Genomic DNA, 24,258 nt, shown 5'->3' on the forward strand with positions numbered 1-24,258 from the left:
GCTGGTGGTGCTTCCGGGTGGCAAGCTTGAAGGTGGTCATGTTGTCCGGTGTTGGTTCCCTTCTCCAGACTTTCTCAAGGGCTCGGCAGTTCTTCTTGGAGCTCTTGAGTTCGTCGGTGAACCATGGGGCTTTCTTGCTGCCGGGTCTGCTGGGCGGGGTCCTCAGCGGGGCGAGCTCGTCCGCGCAGTTGCTGATCCACTTCGTGAGGTTGTCGGCGGCCTGGCTGGGGTTCGCTGAGCTGGCAGGTGGGTGCTGGCTCAGGGAGGTGGCGAGCTGGTCGGCTGTGATCTTGTTCCAGCTTCTGCGGGCAGCCTGTTGCTGGTGGTGGTGGGTCGTCGTTCTTTTGAAGGTGAAGTGGACGCAGCTGTGGTCCGTCCATTGAAGCTCTGTGGCGTGGCTGAAGGCGATGTCTGTGCTGGATGAGAAGACTGCGTCGAGTGTGTGTCCGGCGAGGTGGGTGGGGGTGGACACCAGCTGCTTGAGTCCAAGATTGGCGAAGTTGTCGAGCAGGGTGCTGGAGTCGATATTTTTGTACTTACCTGTTTAAAGATAGCCAGTCGATATTTTGTCCATCGATATTTTGTCAACGATATTATGGCAACTCGATATTTTTGAGGTTGATATACTTTCAGTGATCCCTCTCTAGGACCTATCCCTACTCTGTTTTCCAAGGTTAAGAAACTTGGTTTTGTTCTTGATGACAGATTATTAATGAAATCTAAGGTGTCTAAAGTTACCTCTACCTGTTTCGCTGTGCTGAAATTGGTGAGGAAGATTATCTGAATGATCCGCCCAGAGGACCGTGATTTAGGCCTTAGTTCTATCTAGACTTGATTACAGTAATGTCTTATACTTGGGAATAGACAAGGCATCCATGAGGCACCTGCAGATGGTCCACAATTCAGCAGTCAGACTGTTGTGCCGGCTTCCCAAACACGTCTCAGTTTCACATCTCTTTCTGGAACTGCATTGGCTGGCAGTCTCTAAACGGATCCAATTTAAGGCTCTTTGCTATATCTTTAAGGCCAACGCTGGAATAGGGCCACACTACATTCAAGACCTAATTACATCTTACATCCCTTCTCATCCCCTGGGCTCCTCCAACTTGGTTTTCTGCACTGTACCGACATTCCATCTGGCCTGGATGGAAGGACGTTCTTTTGCAGTGCTTGGTTCGAAATTGTGGACAGTACCTCCTTTCTTGTGTTCCTCAAAGATTTGAAGACATGGCTATTCTAGATAGTTCTCTTTTTTCATCATGTTAAGTGCCGGAAAATCCTTAGAAGTAGCTGTGTGGTTTAAAAAATGATATTAAAAAATGTTTGTTAACATATTAATTTATGTGCTACTATTGTTGGTATAAGTTGTTAATGTTTTTAAATATAGTTTGAAATTTTAAGTGATATAATATTTTTAGATTAATTCTTCTTAGTAATTTATAGTGTTGTAGAAGGGTTTGCAGGCAATAGGGAAGTTATTTACACTAAATTATATTTATAGTAGTGGGTTTGCAATGTATGCATGGTAATAGGGTGGGAAGTTATATAGGTAATAGGTAAATAAAAGTAAAATCCTAATTAATAATACATTTTTTAATTGATTAATAATTATGTGAATTGTTTAATTCTGATTTATTTAAATTATATTTAGGTGTGGTTTGTTAAATGTTAATTTGTTTTAAATTATTTATTATTTTATTAGCAATTATTTACATAGATTTTTGTATTAATGAATGTGTAAATGTTCTACTGTATAATCTATGTATTGTAGCATTTATATGAGTATTACACATGTATTTTCAAATGTGGTTTTTTGGCGAGTTTGTTGAGAAGAAAATAAATATTTTTTATCATAATGGATATTTATATGTAATTCATTAATTAGTAATTAATTATGTTTTTTTTATATTTATAATTGTTAGCTGTTTTTAGTTTATTCAATGGTATGTGTTTGTGAAAGTTTGTTTGTACTAGGATTTTTATTTACATTTTTTTTGTCGTGTAAATTAAATGTATTACAAATAATTTCATCTTTTTTGGTAGTTAGGGAAATTGATTTTATTATTTGAAATTTGACTTTTTGCTTTAGTTTTTTAAGTTGAAGATTCAATTGTTTTAATTTTTTTATAATCAAAATCTTAATAGAAAAAAATATTAAAAACATTAATTATAATATTAAGATTTTTACACTTTTTCTACATTAATAAGGTTAACCTCATAGCTGCTATGGAACATCCAGCTCCAGTGCTGGACGTTCCATTGCGCAGGTGCAATTCGAACGTTCAACGGCCGACGGCAGCACTCCCGAGGTAGTGGTGCCGTCAGCCGGTGAACGTGCGCAGCACCTAAAGGGATTATCATATATGTAATGTTTTTAAAGTTAAATACTTTCCCTACTGCTGCATAGACTTGAGTGGGAATAGTAATCTAACCTCACTGTAGTCCAACACTATCCCTAATGTAGCTTACACTGGAGTTAGAATAGTAAGTCTAACCTCTCCGAAGAGCAACACTTTCCCTATTGTTGCTTAGACTGGTGTGGGAATAGTAAATGTATCCCCTCCGAAGTCTAAGACTTTTCTTAATGTTGCTTAGACTGGAGTTGGAATAGTAAATCTAAACCTCTGAAATCCAACACATTCCCTACTGTTGCTTTAACTGGAGTGGGAATAGTACATTTCAACCCTACGAAATCCAACGATTTCCGTACTGTCGCATAGGTGGAATGGGAATAGTAAATGTTACTCCTCCAAAGGCCAACACTTTTCCTAAGGGTGGTTAAGCTGGAGTTGAAATAGTATATGTTATATTTTAGAAATAGAATCCATATTATTATTTGTTTATCTTTTTTTATATTTAATATTGTTTGTTTTTTATAAAAGTCTATTATTATTTCAACTACATGTGTTTTTTGGGTTCAAAATTTTTTATATTATGTATATTGGCAGAAATAATGAATATATTACATATTTGTTTGCTGATTTTCTTGTTGTTTTTTACGTATTTGTGTTTGAATATGTGTACACATTTATGTTTATTAAGGGGTATGTTTTTAGTAGTAAAAATAAATTAAAATGAATTAATATAATGTACAATAAATATTTATTATATATATTATACTCACACTTATAAATATAAACACAAGCAATATATGCACATGTGTTTATATAAATATATATTTACATGTAGTATTACAAATTAGTGGAATTTATTTATTTTACATTATATTAATGTTACATGGTATATATTAAAATGTTTAAGATTCACTATTTTAAAGTGTAAATATCGTAGAAAAACAATATTTTTATGTTTTTATATTAATGGCATTTTTCTTCTGATACATCTGGAATTTAATTTATAAAGACAGAATCATGATATTGTACTAAACAATATTCTTGACTGATGATTTTGGTCAATGATAATGGTTACCACAATATTGTATCATTGATCCATCTTAATTGAGGAGGTAGAGCACATTTTAAACCTGGCGAATGTCCCTGGCAGAAAACCAAAAATTGCAAAAGTATTTTTAAAAACTGTATACACAGAGATCACCAGACAGTCAATTGTCCCTGACTCAACACACCATCCTGATCGAAACGGGATCATAGTGCTACTGATGACAATGGTGGAAAAAGCCAAGAAAAACAATCAATTACAGTAATCAATGAACTACTTGGTATCATAATATATGTGAATGCTAATATACCAGAGCTAAAAAATATGGTCAAGATACTAACATAAATTAACCATAATCCACATTTTAATACCTGTGGTGGGATCCTAATTGTGGGCAAGGACTGCTGAGAAGGAGCTTGTTTAAACAGGCATTTGGAGTCGATGTACTGATTTTCTCCTTCAGTTCACCAGATTCTACTTCAAAGCACCCAGGAACTGGATTTGGCCCCACTTGGAAAGACAGGTCTCTCAGCAAAAGAGCCCAGGCACTGGTAGGTGAAGTGTTTGATGGCCCTAAGACGTCTTAACAGGAGGAGAGCACACACAAGCCCTTGGTGAACATTGGAAGCAGGATACTGAAAGCAAAGTCCATACTTTCACTCTAGACAGAAGCAGTAGACCAGCAGAGTTCCAGTTCCTTCTACAGCATCTAGTTCTTCTTCCTGGCAGAATGTTCTCAGTCCAGAAGTGTTCTGAATTGAGAGTGTCAGAGGTCAAATACTTAGACCCATGTCTGCCGCTGAAGTAGGAAAACTTCAAAGGAAAGGCTTTGTAGTGCACATGAATCTGCCTTTCCCTGACCTGGCTCCAGACATACTAAAGGGGGCGGAGACAGCTTTGTGCGTGGACAGGACGCCCTAGTCAGGAGTCAGTCACAACTCCTCCCATCACTCTAGATCAGGAAGGCACATCAGCCTAGTGATGGGCCATCAGGATATGCAAGGCATACCTCAGCTCCCTTTGTGTGACTGTCTAAAGTGAATGCAAAAGAGCTCAACTGTAATCCTAACCTAGGCATGGATTCTACAGACAGACAGATGTACAGAATGGTTAAGCAATAAAATGCCAAGTTTCTAAAATGCATTTTCAATAATGCAATAAAAAAACAACTTCACCAAAAGATGTATTTTTAAATTGTGAGTTCAGGGACCCCAAACTCCAAATCTCTATCTGGAACCAAAGGAAAATTACACTTAAAATATATTTCAAGACAATACCCACTCTACCGTAAGGCGGAGATCGTTTTGAGTCCTTATAATAGTGAAAAATGTAACTAGCAGTATTTCACTATTAGGACATGTAAAACACAACTGTAATACACTGTACCCTGCCGTAGCGGTGATGTACATGTAGTAAAAGGGAAGGTCTGGGCCTGGCATGTGGGTACACTTGCCTGGTTGAAATGGTAGTTCAAAGCAGCACACACAAACACTGCAGTGGCAGGTCTGAGATAGATTTGCAGGGCTACTTGTGTGGGTGGCACAATCAGTGCTGCGGGCCCACTAATAGCATTTGATTTACAGACACTGGGCACACCTGCTGCACTTTACTAGGGACTTACTAGGAAAGCACATATTCCAATCATGGGTAAACCAATCACCAATACCATTTAAACAAGAAGCACTTGCACTTTAGCACTGGTCAGCATTGGTAAAGTGCCCAGAGTCCAAAAACCTTCAGAATCTTCAGAACCAGCTTTTTAGGGGTCGATTACGTTGGCGGGCGGACAAAGTCCACCCGCCATCGCATTGGAAAAAGGGACCGCCCACAATAGGTGCGGCGGTCCCGCTATATGAATTAGGATGCACCCATCGCACATGCGGGCGCATCCCGTATTTTTCCATTGCGGTGGGCGGTGCTGCAAGCAGCACCCACCGCAATGTAAAAATACAAGTTGTGCATTTGAATGTACAACGTGACAGGCACCGTGTGGTGCCTGCCACCTTGTCCATGCAAATGCAAGTGGGTACCATAGGTACTCCCCATGTGCAGTCCCCCACCCCCAGGGGCCCGCAATGGGACCCCGAAGGCATTCTCCGCCTGTCTTTTTGCGGCTGGATCTCTGCCGAAAAAGACAGGCTTCGTAATGCACACGGCAGTGCCTGTACGGCACCACAAAAATGCCCCCATTGTACTGGAAAAGGGGTGGAAAAGGACCGCCTTGTGGGACAGTCTTCCCGTCCGCCGCAGGACCATTTCCATTCCCACCGCCATTCTAATTTGGCGGTGGGAATTTTAGGGTTGATGGCGAGCGGATCGCCACCGCCGGGCCGGCGGTGAGGACCGCCGGCCCGTCGGTGGCGATCCGCCCACCATCGTAATCTGCCCTTTAGACGTCAGTTTACTTCTTACAGTAGGAATGTGATCAACACAACTCTGCCTCCATATCCATGAAACTGGACGCCTCGAATTTTCCCAGCTGGAAACAGATTGTACTGTCCCAGAATCCACTCACAAACCTCAAGAGGGAAGTTCGAAAGGGGAAAATATGCACCACTGACAGGAACTTGGACCCCTTTAGCATTCTTAGAGTAAGGGCAAACTACTGGAAACATACGTTTATACTTAGCAGAGGTCCCCTTTTCCAATGGTTTTTGGTAGGGAGGCATGAAGTCTTCACTGTAGCAATTGCGGAAACCTTTCAAAGGGTTAGCCAATCAGTCATTGGTGGAGAGATTCAGCTGATCCTAATGCAATTCCGAGGTTTCCCACTACCTGTTTTAGGCAAAGCGGTGCATTTCCTTTTCTTGGTACATGCTTTGTGTAATAAAGCAATGTAGGAAATCCAGGCATCAACAATTCAAAAACTGATCATAATTTAGCCCCAGAATTTCATCCCCCCCCCCCCTGGAGACAGTATCTTGCAGTGCTTTACTCTAGTGAATCTCATGGGTCTCATTGTGCATGTGGAAAAGTACTACACACTCTATCAGTTGCAAAAGTGACATTTGTACCTTGCATTCAACAGTGAGTTGAGATGTAGAGGGATGGGAATATTTGTGCCCTATATATACTTTTAAACAGATTTTATATGACTAGGTGATTGTTTCTAGATGTAGTCAATTTAATCATTTGGGTCCGAAATTGCCATGTGGTTAATATTAAAACCACCAATTGCTCAACCCACAATTTATTCTGAGTGATGTAAAATAGAATACATTAAAACACTAGAGTTCTTTGTAAATAGTTCTATTTTTGTAATGATTCACAACCTACGGCAGAACTGCATCACATGATTAGATAATTTGTAAGAATTAACAAAAATGGATCACATGTCTGGGGATCATGTGACATAGATGATGCCCATGGAAATGGGACTGATGAAGAAAGGCTTTTTTTTTTATCTTGCAACCAACTTGAATAATTTTGTCACATGGAGGGCAAGTGAGGCAATTTTGCCACTTGAACAAGCTGTTCCTGACAGCACTTTCTGTTTTACTGCAGAAATTCCCTTTGTCAGGCCCTGGGATTTCTTCACTCCCTACCTGGGCTGTGTGAGGCCAGTCATTTAAGGTGAGAGCTGGAGAGTAGTACCATCAAATAGCATGAATAGAGAACAACCCCAGACTGTAATACCAATCTGAATACACTTCAGCTGAGCATAGATAGACTATATTTCATATCTCATAACTGCTACCTGGGTACCAGACAATAGGAATTTAACTTCACCCAGATTACCTACATGCTACAAATTTGAATTTGATACCCCTTTTCTATCAAATGCAGCCAATTTAATGCCGCATCACATTTTACATAGAAGGAGTTCTGTCATACAGTAGAGGCTGCTATGAAAATATACATACTAAAACAACGAACTACGTTTCTAAAGCAGGAGGAAAAATACAGCCTTTCCTTTTATTTTCCATTTCTATACTCTGTGAGTCTGCACAGGGAGCGTTAACACACCCAAGAAACATGCATGGCAAATAAGTAACACAAAATGCCTCTCCTTTTTAAAAGGCTGGTGTGTTTTGGTTCGAAGAACTGACTGCGACCAATGAATGCAGAGGTTAAAATACCAGAGCAAAATAAAATAATGTGAACAGCATTGTAACACTGAACACAGCCATGAATGATTGAATCCCACTGCAGTTCATAGTTACAATCTTCTCAGTAAAATGGTATGAGGTTTCCATTTAATATTCAAGCAGAAAAGTGCCAGGGGCAGCCTCTGAATCATTTTGTAACCCATGGATAGTGTGACTGCTCAACTCCTTTATTGGAGTCCTGCATTCTTTACAGACAGGTGTTATGCAAATAAAACATAGTGATCTATGGGTTAAGCCTGTGATAAGGCTTTACTAAACTTCCTGTTTTTATTTCTCCTGATAAACAGCGACCAGCTTGAAGTAAATCAAATTACATTATTAGGGATGGGGCAGATGTTTGCTTTGCTGGCCCTCATTTAATAACAAAAATCATATTTTAAGACAGAGGAGCTGAAGGAGTCAAAACAGAGGGCATATAGCAGGGGAAATAGATCCGAGTGAAATATGAAAGAATGTAAGTAGAATGGATTGAGTTTAGAACATTTTAACGTATTTTATTTGACTTTTCTTTATTTTTTAACGCTCAAGCAGGTAGGTCTTAGGGACGTCGGACCAGAACTACATCAGAAGAACTATTACTAAAGGGTGCTGGTTCCCATGCAGCAGGGGAATTTATTACAGAGAGTGTATGCACCCTCACAGTGTCGAGTTACATGTTTAGTAAAGATATTGGCTTACAACACAAGTTGAGTTTCCATTGCGGAAGGAGGATGTGTCATATTGGATTTAATAGCACGTATGCTCCCATGGTGCTGTGTGACCCCGGGTTAAATGACAGATAACACCTCATAACATTACACAACAACTATGTTACCCTGATGTTCAACTGAACAGTAATTGAACAGGCTGATATGAATATGAGCCTGTTCAATTCAATTCAGTTCGGTTCGCTTTACAATCATAAAAATAATATAAAACACAATAATTAAATACGATAAAAGGCGAAATTAACCAATCCATACAAAGCATATAAACTCTAAAGAAGAGTTTGAATTGGGCCTGTTTTTTAATGCAATAGACTCTCATAAAGTGGGCGTTTTAAATGAACAAGAATGCTAACGTAAGTTCGGTACTTACGGAAATGTGTAGCTTTTGACCTCTCAAAAACTTTCTCTATACATACACAAGCAAAAAATGTGGTACCTGTTCGTAAGTGCCAGTTGATAAATTCTGAAGTCATTCATCCTTCCAATAAACTGCTCAGTATCTGTGTAAATGGACAAAATAAACAAGGTAAGTAAGATGTGCTAGACAGGATCTATTATCCGCCCATGACTGATTGAACCCGCTTGCCTTTCTGCCGCTCCTGAATCAAGCCTACTTGACCAGAAGAACGCATGGGAAGCAGTGACTTTAATTAAAAAAAGGCCTCATAATAACCTTTGAAGAACATTTTGTACCTGTCCCTTTCTATATTAGAAGGATGATTATAGGACCGCCTCATTAAACAAAAATAATGAGCCGGTGCTCGTGCCACCTCCAATTAGAGAAGAAATAGGTACTACTGTACTTTTGCTTTTTCTACAATGAAGATAAAACATAGTAATATACCTGCCCATGCACAGGGTGTCTGACAGCTGAATTAAACTAGTCAGAAATATTTTTATTACGTACAGCAATTTCTGCAGAATGTGCATGACTCTTATTGTTTTGCTGATCTTAAACTGCTCATAGATATGTTATCTTGAAGTCAACTGTATATGTTATGTTAGCGATATTTGTAGAGCACACGTACACCAAACGGGTTCATGGTGAAGACATTTACCATGTTACTGCAAATCATAAAAAGGGAAAACAAAACTTAGATCGGATATATGAGCATTTTACGGTCATAATCATATGTTTTTACTGTCTTAAGCTCGGTTTTCAGAAAATGTCTATTTCTTTTTTTTGTAATATATTTTTATTGATTTTCTTTTACAAAATACAAAATACATTTAACGATCTAAATGTACTCTCTATTCGAAATTCACAAAATGCCATACATAACCGGCAATCTAATATTGTTCATAGGTTTTCCTATATAAATGTACAACTCTACATTGCACTGCTTGACTGTCAGCTCAAAGTTATACAGACAATACTTTGGTATACAACCTTTAGCACGCATTTTTTACAATGCACTACCATTACCACGCATCTTTTACAACGCATGCCATTACAATGCATAGTGCTTTGGGGTGATCTGACATAGGGAATGGATAGTGAATAGGTTAATTTACTATCCAATAACCTTCCCTAGTGTCCACGGGGACTGGTGTTGGAATAGTAAATTAAACTATTCACTATCCAGCACCCAAAGCACTATGCGTTGTAAAGGTATCGCGTTGTAAAAAATGCATGGTAATGGTATGCGTGGTAAAAGTGTGCGGGCTAACATCATACATCCCAATACTTTTTGTTCTAGTTTAAGCCATTTTCTTCTCCACTGGGCGAATATTTTTCCACATTAAAAAAAACATCCCATGCACTGTCATGAAATATGGGGCTGTCCTCTTCCTTATCCCGCCACTCAAAGACGCGTCTCCTGCTAATGCTTTTCCTACCTACATCTCTGTAGTGGAAAAAGCCATGAAAATTGCTTTTGGATTAATTCCCACTTTTGAGATGTACACAAGATTTATTAAGTCCATGCTGTGAGGCAAAGCTTTATAACTCCCCACCCTTTATCCTACCCTACTCCTGCCTGACTCCTACTGAAACAAAATCTGCCTGCATCAGCAGACTCTAGCATGAATAAGCCGACTCCCCCTTCAACATCTTTAAATTAGCATTTCTGTTTTAGATGCAGAAATCCCGATTTTTATGCCTGTAGGTGACACCTCTGGCTGTAAAAATGTTGTGAATTTGAGGTAAAACTCACAATCATACATTTTCCTTTAAAAATTGTGGACTCCAAACATTCACAGATTTTGGAATGATAACTGTTGGGATGGGAAGGCCCCCCTGCCTAGTAACCAAACCGTTTACGTCTGCGCTAAATTACCACAGGTAACTCCACTGGTGTTTCTTGATATTTTTTTTGTCCTCAAGGCACACGATCATCACGTGTAAACAGTGAGGGCCACAGGAGTTATGATTTCAAACCCAGACTGAAGTTGTGTAAAATTGTGCTGCGTCTTTTGTAACAGGATTCTTAGCTGCAGCCAGGGCGCAAAGGTACAGTGTTTGTGTGTAGTGCTGTGGGTGTGTCATGGTTCACTATCGATGAGGTGTGATCCATTTTGGAAGCTCTTGTTAACATGATGTACAAAATGGAGACTGGATGTAGCCTTCCAAATGAGCATTGTGGTTTGTTAGCATTCCTGAGCTGTTGAAGTGGGTCAGAATTCAAGGTATTGAACAGGTGGTAAGAGCGGTCTCTTTAGATGTACATCGATTGCCTTTTGTTGCTATGTCCTGCCTTTTTGTCCACTCACAGTCGTACCACCAGGAGACTTGCAGAAGGTTAGGTTTGTCAGAGATAGTGACATCCTTAGAAAGACATGGTTGGTCTTTTGACTGTGACCTGCCATTTGCCACTCACATCCCAGAGCTGCCATTCCCAAAGTGCTGATTGGTGCCCGGTGTGAAGGCATCACTCTCCTTTGTGCTCCTGTTTGGAATTTCCCAAGTTAGAGACTCTCAGCACCACCCCTCTTGCCTTCTATCACTTGCATGCAAATATTTTGGCTGCCCTGTCCGTAGATGGATACATGAAATTGAAGAACCGCTTCAATACAGTACATGGGTACTTGGGTGTACATGAGGAATACACAGACTCTGTCTGCAAACCTGGGGGCATACTTATCAAACTTTCATGCAGAGCAACGCAGCACTCTACCATGCTGCACTGAGCGGCATGAAAGGGCTGTAACACACCATATTGAACATCATATGGCGCATTCCTGTCCTTTTCTTACACTGGTGCATTTTTGGCTACCTAGTTCCTTCGCAGGCATCGGTGCACCATGGTACAAGGGTGCCTGCTTTGGCCGCAGGATTTTATTTTGTGCAGGAAGGTGTTCCAGAATGCAGCACACTTAGAAAGAGGAAAAAACAAGGAGAAATGTAAATATTTCTCCTCGTTACACCTCCCGTGGGAAGGCGAAGCATTTTGATGCATTCCCAGGTCTGCCACTAATGACAAATCTGGGAATGCACCAAAATCCCTAGGTGTCCGCTTGGGAACAGCCACACTCTACCCACGCTTCACCCATGGAAAGCCTCCCTGGGGCAGAGTAACACACATCAGCAATTTGCGATGCCTTGCATTACTCCAGGTTTATCAAGCCATGCAGGACCACGCAAGGTGGCCTTGGGTGGCTTGATAAATCTGACTTTATTGTTGTGTCACCCTTGCACCCCCTATGCCAGACGCGAGGGTGATGAATCACTATGTTAAATATGGGCCCTAGTGTAGGAAACATCTGATTTCTAGGGCTGGAGCTGCTGACAGACAGCTCCCTAGTCAAATCCAGGGACATTACCTGAAGAAGTCTGACAGTTCTGCTGGAATAGCTCAGCATCTGCCTTAGAAAGGAATCTACCTGAGAGAGGGTTGCTGTTGGTGTCTGTACATGAGGTTTACTGGCTAGAGGGGCAACCCTGCAATAGCGCTACCAGCTGGAAGAGCAGCTCAGAGAAGCGAACTCCACCAAAATCAGGCCAGTGAAGGAACTGGAGACTGTGGTGAGAACCATGGGACCCCCTGCTCTGTGGGTGTCCCCTGGTTGCCCAGAACTACCTCGAGATTTCCTGAGCCCTCCTTCTTGACTTGGGAGCTTTCAGTGGGTTGCCAGTGGGGATCAAGAATCCCAAGATCAACAACCATCAAACATCTCTGCTACGGAAAACTGTCCCTGACCGACTAGGTCCCTATCTACTCTTCAAAAGAACACTGCTTCTATGTGACTGAATTGTAGCCTGTAGTTCTCTTCTGTAATTTTAATAGAGTGTCCATTGATTGACAATGTGCCTTGTGACGTATGCCCTCAAACCGACTCTGGGACGGTAAAGCACAGGGGCTAGGTACATTTATAGTGCAAGGCACAAAATCCGCGGGTCTCATTTAGAGTACAGACATTGCATAAGGCAAAACAACGGGGAAGCAAATACAAACGAAGGAAGTCCTATTTAAGAGGACGGAATCCCATCACCCACCAAGGTGGCATGCTTCATCATCTGCGATCTCCTTTTGGCTGCAAGCCTAGTGCAGCCAAGGAGCTACAACTCCTTGCACGTGTTAGGAGGAGCTTGCGGATGTTTTAATATGAACCAGTGGCTAGCTCTCCTAAGATCACTGGAGCATGAGACAATGTAGTGAAAGTGTGTTATGCAGTGTGTGAAGTGAGAGGTTAAAATTGGCTACCAGGAGAGAACAAGTTTATTAGATATCTTGTGGTGTCAAGGGTTAAAAACAGTGTAAGCGCGCTCTGATAAAATATGCAAGTGTGCTGGTCAAAGAAATTAGAGGGGCTGCATGTTCCAGCCAATCTTGATCATAAATTGATCTTGGCCTTCCTCAGGTCCTAGTTGTTACTACTACTGCAAGTAAATATGTGTGAATACTTTCACAAAAAAATTCAAATGACATTGGAACGATGCAACCAACTTATACCTGTGTAATACTTATTGGTAGGCACTGGAGGGATATTTTGTACACACACGTAAGCAATTGGGAGGACTGCTCACTGCTCCTGGCAACATCTAGGGCGTGAGGCAACGCTCTATCCGTCGCTACCTCGGACCGACATCCGGTTGTCACGAGCGGAAGGCCATGATCAATTTATGATCAAGATTGGCTGAAACATGTAGACCCTCTCATTTCTTTGACCAGCGCCCTCGCATATTTTATCAGACTGTGCTCACACTGTTTTTAACCCTTGACACCACAAGATATCTAATAAACTTGTTCTTTCCTGGTAGCCAATTTTAACCTCTCACTTCACACACTGCACAATGCACTTTCACTACACTGTGTCATGCTCCATTGATCTTAGGAGATCTAGCCACTGGATCATATTAAAACATCCACGAGCTCCTCCTAACACGTGCAAGGAGTTGTAGTTCCTTGGCTGCACTAGGCTTGCAGCCAAGAGGAGATTCCAGATGATGAAGCATGCCACCTTGGTGGGTGATGGGATTCCGTCCACTTAAGTAGGACTTCCTTAGTTTGTATTTGTTTCCCTGTTGTTTTGCCTTATGCACTGTCTTTACTCTTAATGAGACCCGCAGATTTTGTGTTTTGGCATATATAGAGTAGGAATTTATCCGTGTAGGTCTTTAAAACTTTCCTGACACCCTTTTTCCCATCTGGTTTTGTATTACATTTATAGTGCACCCATGCACTCCCACTTCATCTTGCCTTGACAATCCACAAGTGGACATTTGTCTTTGTTTCGGTGGGAGATTTTTTTGGGTCCTCTGATATTGACTGGACAACTGTGGGCACTTGCCTACTCAACCGTGATCACTCTGCAGAGGTGTCTAGGAAAAGGCGCGGTTGAACAATGGGGATGCTGCATTTGGAACAGCAGTCTGTGGTCACTTATTCCTAATTGAGGTAACACCACACTGACCTCCAGATACAATGCTCCCACTAGAGAAACACGTGAGCTATGGTAGCTGAACTCTATGAAGAGGACACTTAATGGGCCAAATTGAAGCCGATGAGCCTGATCTCCAAGTCAACAAATGAGAAGGACATCACTCTCCAGCAAATCAATAGACTAGCATCTACATTCCCAGTAGTCAATAAATATTCCATATAGCCTAGTATGTCCTGTAATTCCTGAGCTCTAACCTATTGCAATATCTATTTGAGTAGCATTATATTGTAGGCACAATAAAAGAAACATCCTTTTTAGGTTGAAGCACTGAGAAATCAATAAAAAAGTGTCATCTGGTGTATTTTTGAGCTTTGAATCTTTAATCCCACACACCTTCCCTAAGTGAGCACTGGATGGCTTACCTTCCTACCCTACGGATCAAGTGGAAAAGAAGTTTTTAGTGTTCTCAGTAGGTGGACCTCAAGGAAATCAGGGGTAAAGGGTTCTGAAAGACCAAAATTGAGGCCCAGTATGGTGCCCAGGAACCCTATAGGTATTGACATTGTTCTATCCTGAATCCTAAAAGTCTGGAGTGATGGGGGAGCATTTTCGTTTTGTGCTAAGTTAATGCGTTTTTAGCTTGCAAAAACTTCAATGAAATATGAACTTTTATGTGTTCATGAGCCATTCAAAGCAAAGTAAATCTAAATCACACTTGACAAATAATTCAAAGCTCAGTAAATCCTCTGATAAACAATGATCTCTTGGTAGAAGTGGGATGAGCTTTATCACAATGACTAGAAAAGAAAAACAGATGAAAAAACATGATAATAACAAATACTTAGGAGAAACATTTAATTTGTTCAACTAACATAGGCTGCCTTGCTGTACTTGTACATTATTAGCACTACATGCTGTTATTTGGCTGCCACTGCTACCTAAACGTACAGAGAGAAAATGTGTTCAAAGGGCAGAAACAACTGAGTCTAAAGGAGGACAAGACATTTGTTTTTAAGCCATGTATTAGTCAATTATGTGACATACTGTTGAGACTTTGTCCAATGCGCATCCGAGCATTCACAGAAGTGTCAGCTATTTGGCCACTTAAATTTCTTGAATCATAAGCTGTGCCATCCTCTTCCAAACCATTTATGAAGAAACTAATCTTCGGGTGGTACACCTGCAATTAGAAACATAAGAAAGCAAAGTGTTTGACTATAATCAAACATTAACATCATGCATTTTGTCAAAAGAATTCTGAAAAGAGAGAAAGAGACCAAGTGAAAATACTCACAACTTACAAAGCACAAGCCACCTGGGAAAATGCTGTTGCTTATGTATTGCACTTTTCCCAGTAAAGAGGTAAGCATATGATAGGTGATTGATTCGCCTGCTCAAGTGAGAAGTAAGGGCCTGTTTCTTCATTCTCTCTTCTATCAATCTCCAGAAACACTATTTTACGAGTCAACCAAGTTTTTCTTCATCGTTATGAAGGTATATAATCTACTCAGTACATAATAGAAATGTGCACTTTTCTCATGCAGTATACAAAAGAGCAGAACTTCTCCTGACACACTCTTCCGGTTAGTAATAATATTTAATATTTCTCAATACTTAGAATTGCAGTGTTTTCCTGGCCAAGAATGTTAGTGGTACTGCTTTTCCTTTCTCAGAGTTTAGATGAATAGTGCTCTACTAGAAAAACTTTCTAAACACAGTCATGCACTTTATTCACACTGCAACATTCTAAGAGAAAGTGTTCTTTCTAAGGACCATAGTAATACTTCTTTGATCCTTTAACAAATTACAGAACATGTGCCGATCCTATTCACCAACACAAACATAACATGTAAATCCTCGTGGGTCCTGCACAACCTAACTCCTGGGAAGTGATATTCAGACCCCACCTAAAGGCACACTGTGGTTTCCAAGGAGCAGCTATTTAGAAATACCTTCTTAAGCTGCTCAAGTCAAATATATACATGCTCTTTTAAGTTATCCCACACCTCCTCTAAAAGGAAGGGATCCCCTTCACAGCTTGAAAGTGGAATGAATGGTACAATCACTCTCTTTGGTTGTGCTCAAGAGCTTCCACTATCCTCCAACGGGAACTGGGCACTGTCCATGAAGTTCTTAACATTCTGTGCCATGAGTGGTGTTCAAACATGGGTTAACGGAGGCAAAGTTGTTTTATATATCAGTGTTAGTGACTGTACTAATTGCAATCTGAAGGAATATGTTCTCATTTGTAGTTATTAATACCAAGGCAAAGCAAAGCATTTGGGAGTCAACTCTGAAGTCAGTACACTACTTTGAGACAAAGATTTGAGAAGACCTGGACCTTTCCATTGCAGTAAAGGTGTGAAAATAGTGACTCCTCGATTCTCAAAAACATAGTCAACCTCAGGGCTCTCCACAATGGAATGAAGTCAGAAAATGAGAGAACATGTGACAAAAGCTTCTCTGCATCAATCGAGGGCAATGATACTTTGTAATATTAATTTTGGGAGAACTTAGTTTACCTTTTATATAAACAATCCTTAGAGCAACTTTTGTGACATATGATGTGCTCGAGAGTTTGACAATTTACTAAACTAACATCTTCAAGAATAGTTAGTCTAATGTCTGACCAAATTAGTAACTTTTGAATAATTTCCTGGAATCAAAAACTTTTCAGCTTCACCCAGACATGTTCTGATAAAGTATTTGTGTCACAATGTGTTTTTGGGTAGTACTGAGAACAGTGGAAAGTTGTGATATCAGAAACTAACTTGTTCTAATTATTTTGCTTCTTTTAATTTGCAATCAAAAGACAGAAGAGCATATTTGGAAAACTCATGGACAGTTGGAAAACTTTAGGGCTATTTAATATATAGATTTTCTATGGAGGATATTTTTTTGTGTTTCAAAGTAAGAAAGCATCTAAGGAGTTCACTCACAGTGATTTTTGGATTGTCCTTTCCAGGGATTGTTTTTTTAGTGCTAACTTATCTTTGGGCTTTTATTATATTATTGGGAGTTTTTGAAACTTTTAATCCAACAAATCTGAGTTCGCAGCTCACATTTTAAATAAAGATGAAAGCATTTATTGAAAGAAAAATGAATGTGTGTGTGGGTGGGGGTCCATGGAAGTGTTTTAACATGGCCAGATCCATTAATGTTTTTCAAATGTTTTCATGCTTGGCATGGGAAGGATGTGCACTTGAAATGTTGTATAGAAAATATTCAAACTAACGTGCATATATTTTGTAGATTTTTTTATTGTAATTTAGTGTATTTTTAATACATTTCATGTTATTTATATGTTTGCTTGCTTTTGATTTTAGAAGTTTAGAAAAAATACAGCCATATCGAGCATCAACACAAAAATAATTCTACATATTGTTCCAACATACCTTACAATGAGTAATTCCATCAAATAACTGGAATTTGTTAAACAATGAGGAAATCCAAGTGGATAAATCTCTATTTTCCTTGAAAAGGTTAGTATACTTAGTAACTATGAGGTGCATGTATATTTGGAAAACTCCTCCATTCATTATTTCACGCAGATTTGGAGATAATCGGCAGTTATTGGATTCTAGAAATGTGGCAAATGTGCTCCATGAGCTATGACTATTAAGATAGTATTTGAGGGAAGAGGTGTGGCGCTGTGGCAAGGGCGACTGATCCTGGAATCTGGGTCCCACGGTTTGATCCCCTGCAGCAGGTCAGCCCAGCACCATGTGACTCTGAGCAATAGCTTGCCTAACCTTCCCGGCGGCCCCAAGCACCAGGATGCATCCCGGTAACTATTTGTGCTTTACAAATACTGGATTTACATTTTTACATTTAGGTATTATTGATTTGAGAACTTACCCTAATGAGGTGAAGTGCCTTCTTTCCAAAAACAAATGAGAAGTTTGTTGAAGTGAATTATTATAAATTATTGAAGAATAACTTGTTTTTGTGTACATGCACAGCAACTAGTGAAATAGGCTAACCACATTTATGGACTTAGTATGACTTATATAAAAGAAATCACTCCAAAGTTTCTGTACACTGTGGTCCATGGAGGCACCCTGTAAAAAGGGCAGCTGAAGGTGCTGGAATGCTTTTGAGAGGGAATGGACTAAACTCAGGAATGACAGTGAGGTTGGATAGCAAGACACAGTTAAATCTTCCAGCTGGAAAGGATTCCTAGATGATAATAGGGCCAAAATAGAAGCTACATATCACTGTAGTAAAAGTGAGAGTGTAAGGTGTTGGATCGTTTTAGAGCTTGGGGTACTTATTATTATTTTTATTAGTAGTATTAGGATAATTTGCATTATTACTATCAATAATAAAACCAACAACAGGAATAATATAATAACACTATTATTGTTGGTATTTCTATTTATTATTATTGTTATCAGTATTAGTAGCAGAGGAAGAAGAAGCAGTATTATTAGGAATATTATCAGTCATTTTTCGAATCACAAATGAATTGTCTTTTGGGTGCAGTTACTGCTCATCTCAATAGTTTTGATTTTAGCAGACTTGGGTGGATGGACATAGAATGAATATTTGTAGAGCAACATTAATGTTATTATTTTTTAGCAATTTTTGAAAAAAATATTTTTATGAGTACTTTTAACCCCTTCGGCGCTGCGTAAATTCTCCTGCTGTGCGGCAGAATTAATAAGTGAGCGGGATTCGGACGGCCATCCTGAGCACTGAATAGGTTAACTGATACTTTCATTCATATTTTTCAAATTAATGAAATGGCCTCCATCTTTAGACCTAACAATTGTGAATTTCTATTGATTCTAAACAATGTTACACAATTGCAAACATTACATAGAAGTTAGATTATTCCATTATCATTAGTGTTTTAGTAAGCAGCAGTTTAAAAAGCGGTATCACCATGACTATAAACTCAAATTAATGATTGCCTATTTTGAAGCCATTTAATCATAGGAGATTATTGTAAAATCAGCAGCAAATATAGATACTTTCATACAAAATGCAGTCAAAATACAACATCCCGGTAGCAGCAAATAAGTAAAAAATCATCCTCAAGAAATCATCACAAATGAAATTTAAAAAAACTACAAAGTGAATACTCAATGCATAAATCAAAACAAATGGCACCTAAAATGCATGACAATTAATAAAACAAGAAATGCCATGTTAATGGGATCATAATATCACACCCAAGTATATCAAAAAATCTAATAACACACTGTGAATAGTTTAAAAGTTGTGTTAATGCTAATAGTGCCTTTAATATATAAATACTATTTTGCAAATGTAAACACCTAAAATGCACAAATTAAAGCAAACAGCAAAAAATGAATAATAGTAAACACAATGCCATAGCTTTACAGATACATATTTTGAATACATACTTTGACTATAACAAAACATCATAAACACAAAATGTCATCCACTAGATCAAATAAGCATACAAAGTAATACATTCTAACTTTTTATGATACAGCACATCAAGCAAATATTTTGTAGTGTAAAATGCCTTGCTTCCAGATGATAAGCACAATATAGCACTGTACCACATTGCAAGGTGAACAAGTAGTATATTCCAAAAGTTTGTACGCAAGGTACATTGTCCAGTACAAATCTATTCACAAAAAGTCGCCCAATGGTAAAATGTATAAAGTGTAACTTTGAAAATTATATATAATATGTATCGGCATATTATCTTTTCCCCAATTGTTTTCACAGGTTTTCATTTGTCTTTAGGATTCCAACTAACCCAGGTCACAACTTAAGCTGATCTGGCGTTCATTGAAATATTAGGGTCATTTTATAATTCCCAAACTGTTCCACCTAATCTGCATAGATTAGCATATCTTTCATGCACTGCAACACAATGATTTTCAGCTCTATATTCACATCCACTCTTGGTGAAAAAATACTTTTCGTTTGAAAGGTGATTGATGTTTTTGGCTGTTAAGCTTTGGGTTGCGTATCATCCCTTTGTTTCGCACACCCATGCTAAAATTAAGGAAATTTGGGCCAAAGTCTGTGTTCCCTTCTCTTAGATGCTAAGTAGTAATGGAAATAATTGATGCTGATGATTAGACTAATACCGAAATTAATGTTATAACATATATGTTATACAATACTTAATTTGTATTGCCTGCAAAATCAAACACATAACAGTGGACAGCTACAATATAACCCCATGAAACATTCCAAATAATAGATACAACATAAGATTAGCCATTAATCCTGTTTACTAAAACAGAAATACAATAAATACTTTACAGCTTTTAAAAAGGTAAAAAATATTTTTTCTGATTTAAAACAAAAATCCCATGGCTTCGTTTGATTTTGTGTCATAATAGAGAAAAAAAATCCTCAAATTGGTCTAAATCGGTTTTCAGGAAAAGGTGGAGGAAGGAATGTTTTCGTGGAGGAAATCAGTTCTAGACATAAACAAATTACTTGCTCCGATGTTTCTTCTTCCTTAGTAGGCAAACAACAAACAATTTGGTTTGTGTCTAATTTGAGCCAAGGCTTTAAAATTCCAGTACTGAAATGTGTAAAAGTCTTAAACATAAGATTCATTCTTGCAGCTAAGTTAGATTCTAGATAAGGCTCTCTTAGGCATACACGGATGGCGAACTTAAATGGAGTTCTTATAAAAAAAACATAGATATAAATCATAAAGATGCAAAACATGTTTTTAGATTTCATTAACTGTTTACTTTGATCCCAATTCACAAATAATAACATATTAGCTGATGGTAGTTGAGAATCCAAATTACTTTATTAAAATGTTTTACAATCAGTGACTAAGTTACAAAAGTGTTACTAAAGGCCTCCTTATAAATAAGACGTTTTGTGGAATTTTCTCTGCACTAACGCAGCCACACATCTAATAAACAAACTGAATAGTATACAGAGAAAATAAATAATGAATCTCAAATTCAAGCCAAATCCTACAATGAAGCATAGTTTTTCTGAGATTACAAAGACAACAAAAATACATTCTAAAAGTCAGATTTTTCCAAAGTAGATCAAAGATCCATAACATAGTATGAGAACTAGTTTCATACAAGAAGTTTCATAGAAGCCTATCAGGGAATTATAAGACCTCAGTTCCAGTACGATGCTGAGGTGGTTGCCATCAGAGGTATAAAAAAGATGAGGCCTTGAAAAATGAGGGTGCCTAAAGAGATTACTTTTCCTTCCACCATCTACAATGGTGCAGGCTTATAGAGTAAAAACGTGTTTGATGGGATGGACTCCCTTAGCATATGCAGAGATAATAAAATCCTTGATACAAAAAGATTCCGAGGAGATTTCTAAAATCTCATTGCTGTGCAAAAGAGAGATATTACAAAGTGAGTTACCCTGGGCAAGAGAAGTTAGAGGGAGGATCATTACCTGCTGTAGGAAATTAAAAATAGAAGATGGTATTGATCGGATAGGGATAAGCTAGGCTCAGCTCAGAAGAGTAATGCAACAGGTTTCCAGAGAGGAGGATTTTATCCACCTAAAGAACAAGAAATCTGTCTCCCACTCGATGAATTCAAGGATGGGAGACGAGACCTTTCCCTACCTGAAAAAAAACCCAATGTACAGATGCATCGAAGTCTCCTGAGACTTAGATGTGAAGTAAACCAAGTTTTGATGGCAGATGTGCATAGAACACTGCTAAATGAAGATAAATCTGTAAATGTGACCTCAACATGAAGGGAGATTTAAGGCATATCTTGGTGAACTGATTGTGGTATTTAGCACAGGGAAAGTCCCTATTAAAACAATTACAGTATCCAAAGAATAAGCTAATAGATATATGCTGTATGCCTATGTGTGACATGTTACACCTGGTACATTATTACTGTAAAGGCAATGGCTTCCATAGCGATGGGTGTAGAAGCTCCATTGTTATTTTGCTTGAATATTCTGTACATACTTAGCCAAACATAATATATTCATGGAGAGCTTAACTCATATATATGACAGTTATCATATCATATTTATTTATAAAAGCAACTATACCCACTTCTATGGCATAGACCACAGATGAACCACTTACCCTAATTACAGAACTGAGGTACATTGTCTAGATTCCCCACCATCTCCCACAAATGAATGCATTCCTCATTCACATACCACAGGAAAGCCCAAGGAGTAATATGGATAAACCTCGGATGTCAGTCAATTTCTGTCTAACTGCATAGAGCTTAGTATCATTGTTAACTGTTTTTATCATATTAGTTGTAAGTATTATTTTATAGATTTCCAACTACAGGAGAAACTGACTAATATCTGCACATTAGGCAGCTCTTTATAAGGTAAAAGAAAGGTTAAATACCCATAGTAAATTCTGAACATATCTTTATATATGACACTATTATAACAAAACTATTTAGCACTTTTGTGATTCAGGAATCTTGGTTATGAAATTAATAATCAAACAGTTAAACCATTTTTCCAATCTACCTAACTGCATAGCCTTGGGAAAACTGCCCTTAGATACTCATGGTCCTTTTCTTGTTTTGGGAAAACGGCTAAAGTACATCATTGCGTTTAAGGATAACTTTTCAACATAGTGATCAAGGAAAATGTGCAAATATCATTTGATAAGAGAGCAAGTTTGAAGGACATTTTGTGAGAATTTGTACGGGCCTATTCGACAGACCTGCATGCTAATTCAGAGGGATTGCAATTGCACTGCAACAGGATGCATTCTGAATGCAAAGTTGAATAAAGTAAGGGTGGACAGAAGATATGTAGAAATGTTTTGTTGCAGACTAATCATCAGCAAAGTTGGATGTGGTCATGAGAGACATGGTCGATGTGATCAAGTTGTTGAAATAATTTTTTCAAAAACATCTGATAGGGAAGGAAGAAGTTGCCATGTTGGTTGATGGTATGATTTGCAGACAAACATAGAAAAAAATCAAAGGAAGAGATGGTAATACTTAAAATAAAGAGACATTAACAAAGGATGCACATAGTGTTGACAGTGCAGTGTAAATGGTTTCAAGGCAAGAATTTGAATAAAGAAATGGTCCGCCCTATGTAAAAGACCTTCCTTTTCATGTTTGCTGAAAACTTTCACCACGGTATCTCGACTATTATGTCAAGTAACACTTACTTTTTGTGCACACTTATGTTATATAATATTTTAGGAATAGAATGTTGGTGTTCAGTTTTGCGCTTTTTTATTGGTTAATTTGTAGGGTAGATGTCTCAGGATTTGAGGGTTCAGTGTGGATGTATGTAATTTTACCCATCTTAACGTGGTGATGTATAACACTTTCTGTATTCTGTGCTAGAGTTATCTTAGTCTCGAATGTGCCTTTCAAGAGGTTAGTTGTTGCCCATACTTTATAGTGATATGTATGCTGTTGTCTGAGGCCTAATACATTATCTTTCTTCTACCTGCCATGTCCATCCCTCCTTTTTTCTCTTCTGGTACAGCACAAAACTGCTCAGCCCTTCCAGACCCCATTTCGAACTGAACCTTTTTAGGCACAACTGTTACGAAAGTCCCATGTTGATTCTTTAATGTTTTGTTCCTCGAAATGACCGTAGCTATGTAATTAGGTGCAATTTATGTGCAATCTTCTGTTACTGTTCTGTGGCTGTAATTGTGTGCCTCTCACCCTTGTACACTGTATACACTCTTGATTACTGACTGCACTATGTCATAAGTGCCTTATAAAAGATATGGACATTCAAAAATTGTAAACTGAATTAGATAATGGAGTGTTGATTATAATTTGCTTCACATACAGATGCAGATGAACGTGCTACCTGAGAATACGTCGTGCTTTAAAAAAACGTTATAGCAGACAATTAAATAAAGTGTTATTGCTGAACGGCCGATGGACTACTTCTTTTATTTATTTACAATTAGAACCCACTTTATAAACATGTTCAATTAATTTTTAATAAAACATCCTTTAAATAAACTCAGTAAAAAACAGAATGAGGCAACTGACAGAACTAAAATGAAAGCTACTGTTCTTTATTTCTTAGAAGAATATTAGATTTCTGCTAACTACTGAAATTACTCTAACCAGTATAAAAACAAGAGCAATCAAAGGAAAATAAAATACTATGCGCTGACCCCAAAAAACTGCTCATTGCCTCAAAATGTTCAGGTTTACCTTTGCTATGCCTCATTCTAAGAATGTACAATATCTGCCAGGCTCTTATGGAAATAGTTTGCTTTCCTTTAAGATAACTCGCTGCTCAATAAACACTGTTTTCAG

At 38.5% G+C, this 24,258-nt stretch overlaps 1 protein-coding gene across 1 annotated transcript in view; it reads right to left on the minus strand.

Moving 5' to 3' along the window:
* Positions 1–24,258, minus strand: part of USH2A (usherin) — a 2,319,650-nt gene that overhangs the window by 2,116,855 nt on the left and 178,537 nt on the right. The window contains exons 3-4 of the mRNA XM_086925936.1: positions 15,083–15,218; positions 8,652–8,715 (exon numbers count right to left, since the gene is read on the minus strand). Coding sequence (XP_086782062.1) covers positions 8,652–8,715; positions 15,083–15,218 — 200 coding nt within the window. The remainder of the gene's footprint in view (positions 1–8,651; positions 8,716–15,082; positions 15,219–24,258) is intronic.

This window comes from Lissotriton vulgaris, chromosome 6 (assembly GCF_964263255.1).
Source record: "Lissotriton vulgaris chromosome 6, aLisVul1.2, whole genome shotgun sequence".
In the NCBI taxonomy this organism is placed as follows: Eukaryota; Metazoa; Chordata; class Amphibia; order Caudata; family Salamandridae; genus Lissotriton; species Lissotriton vulgaris.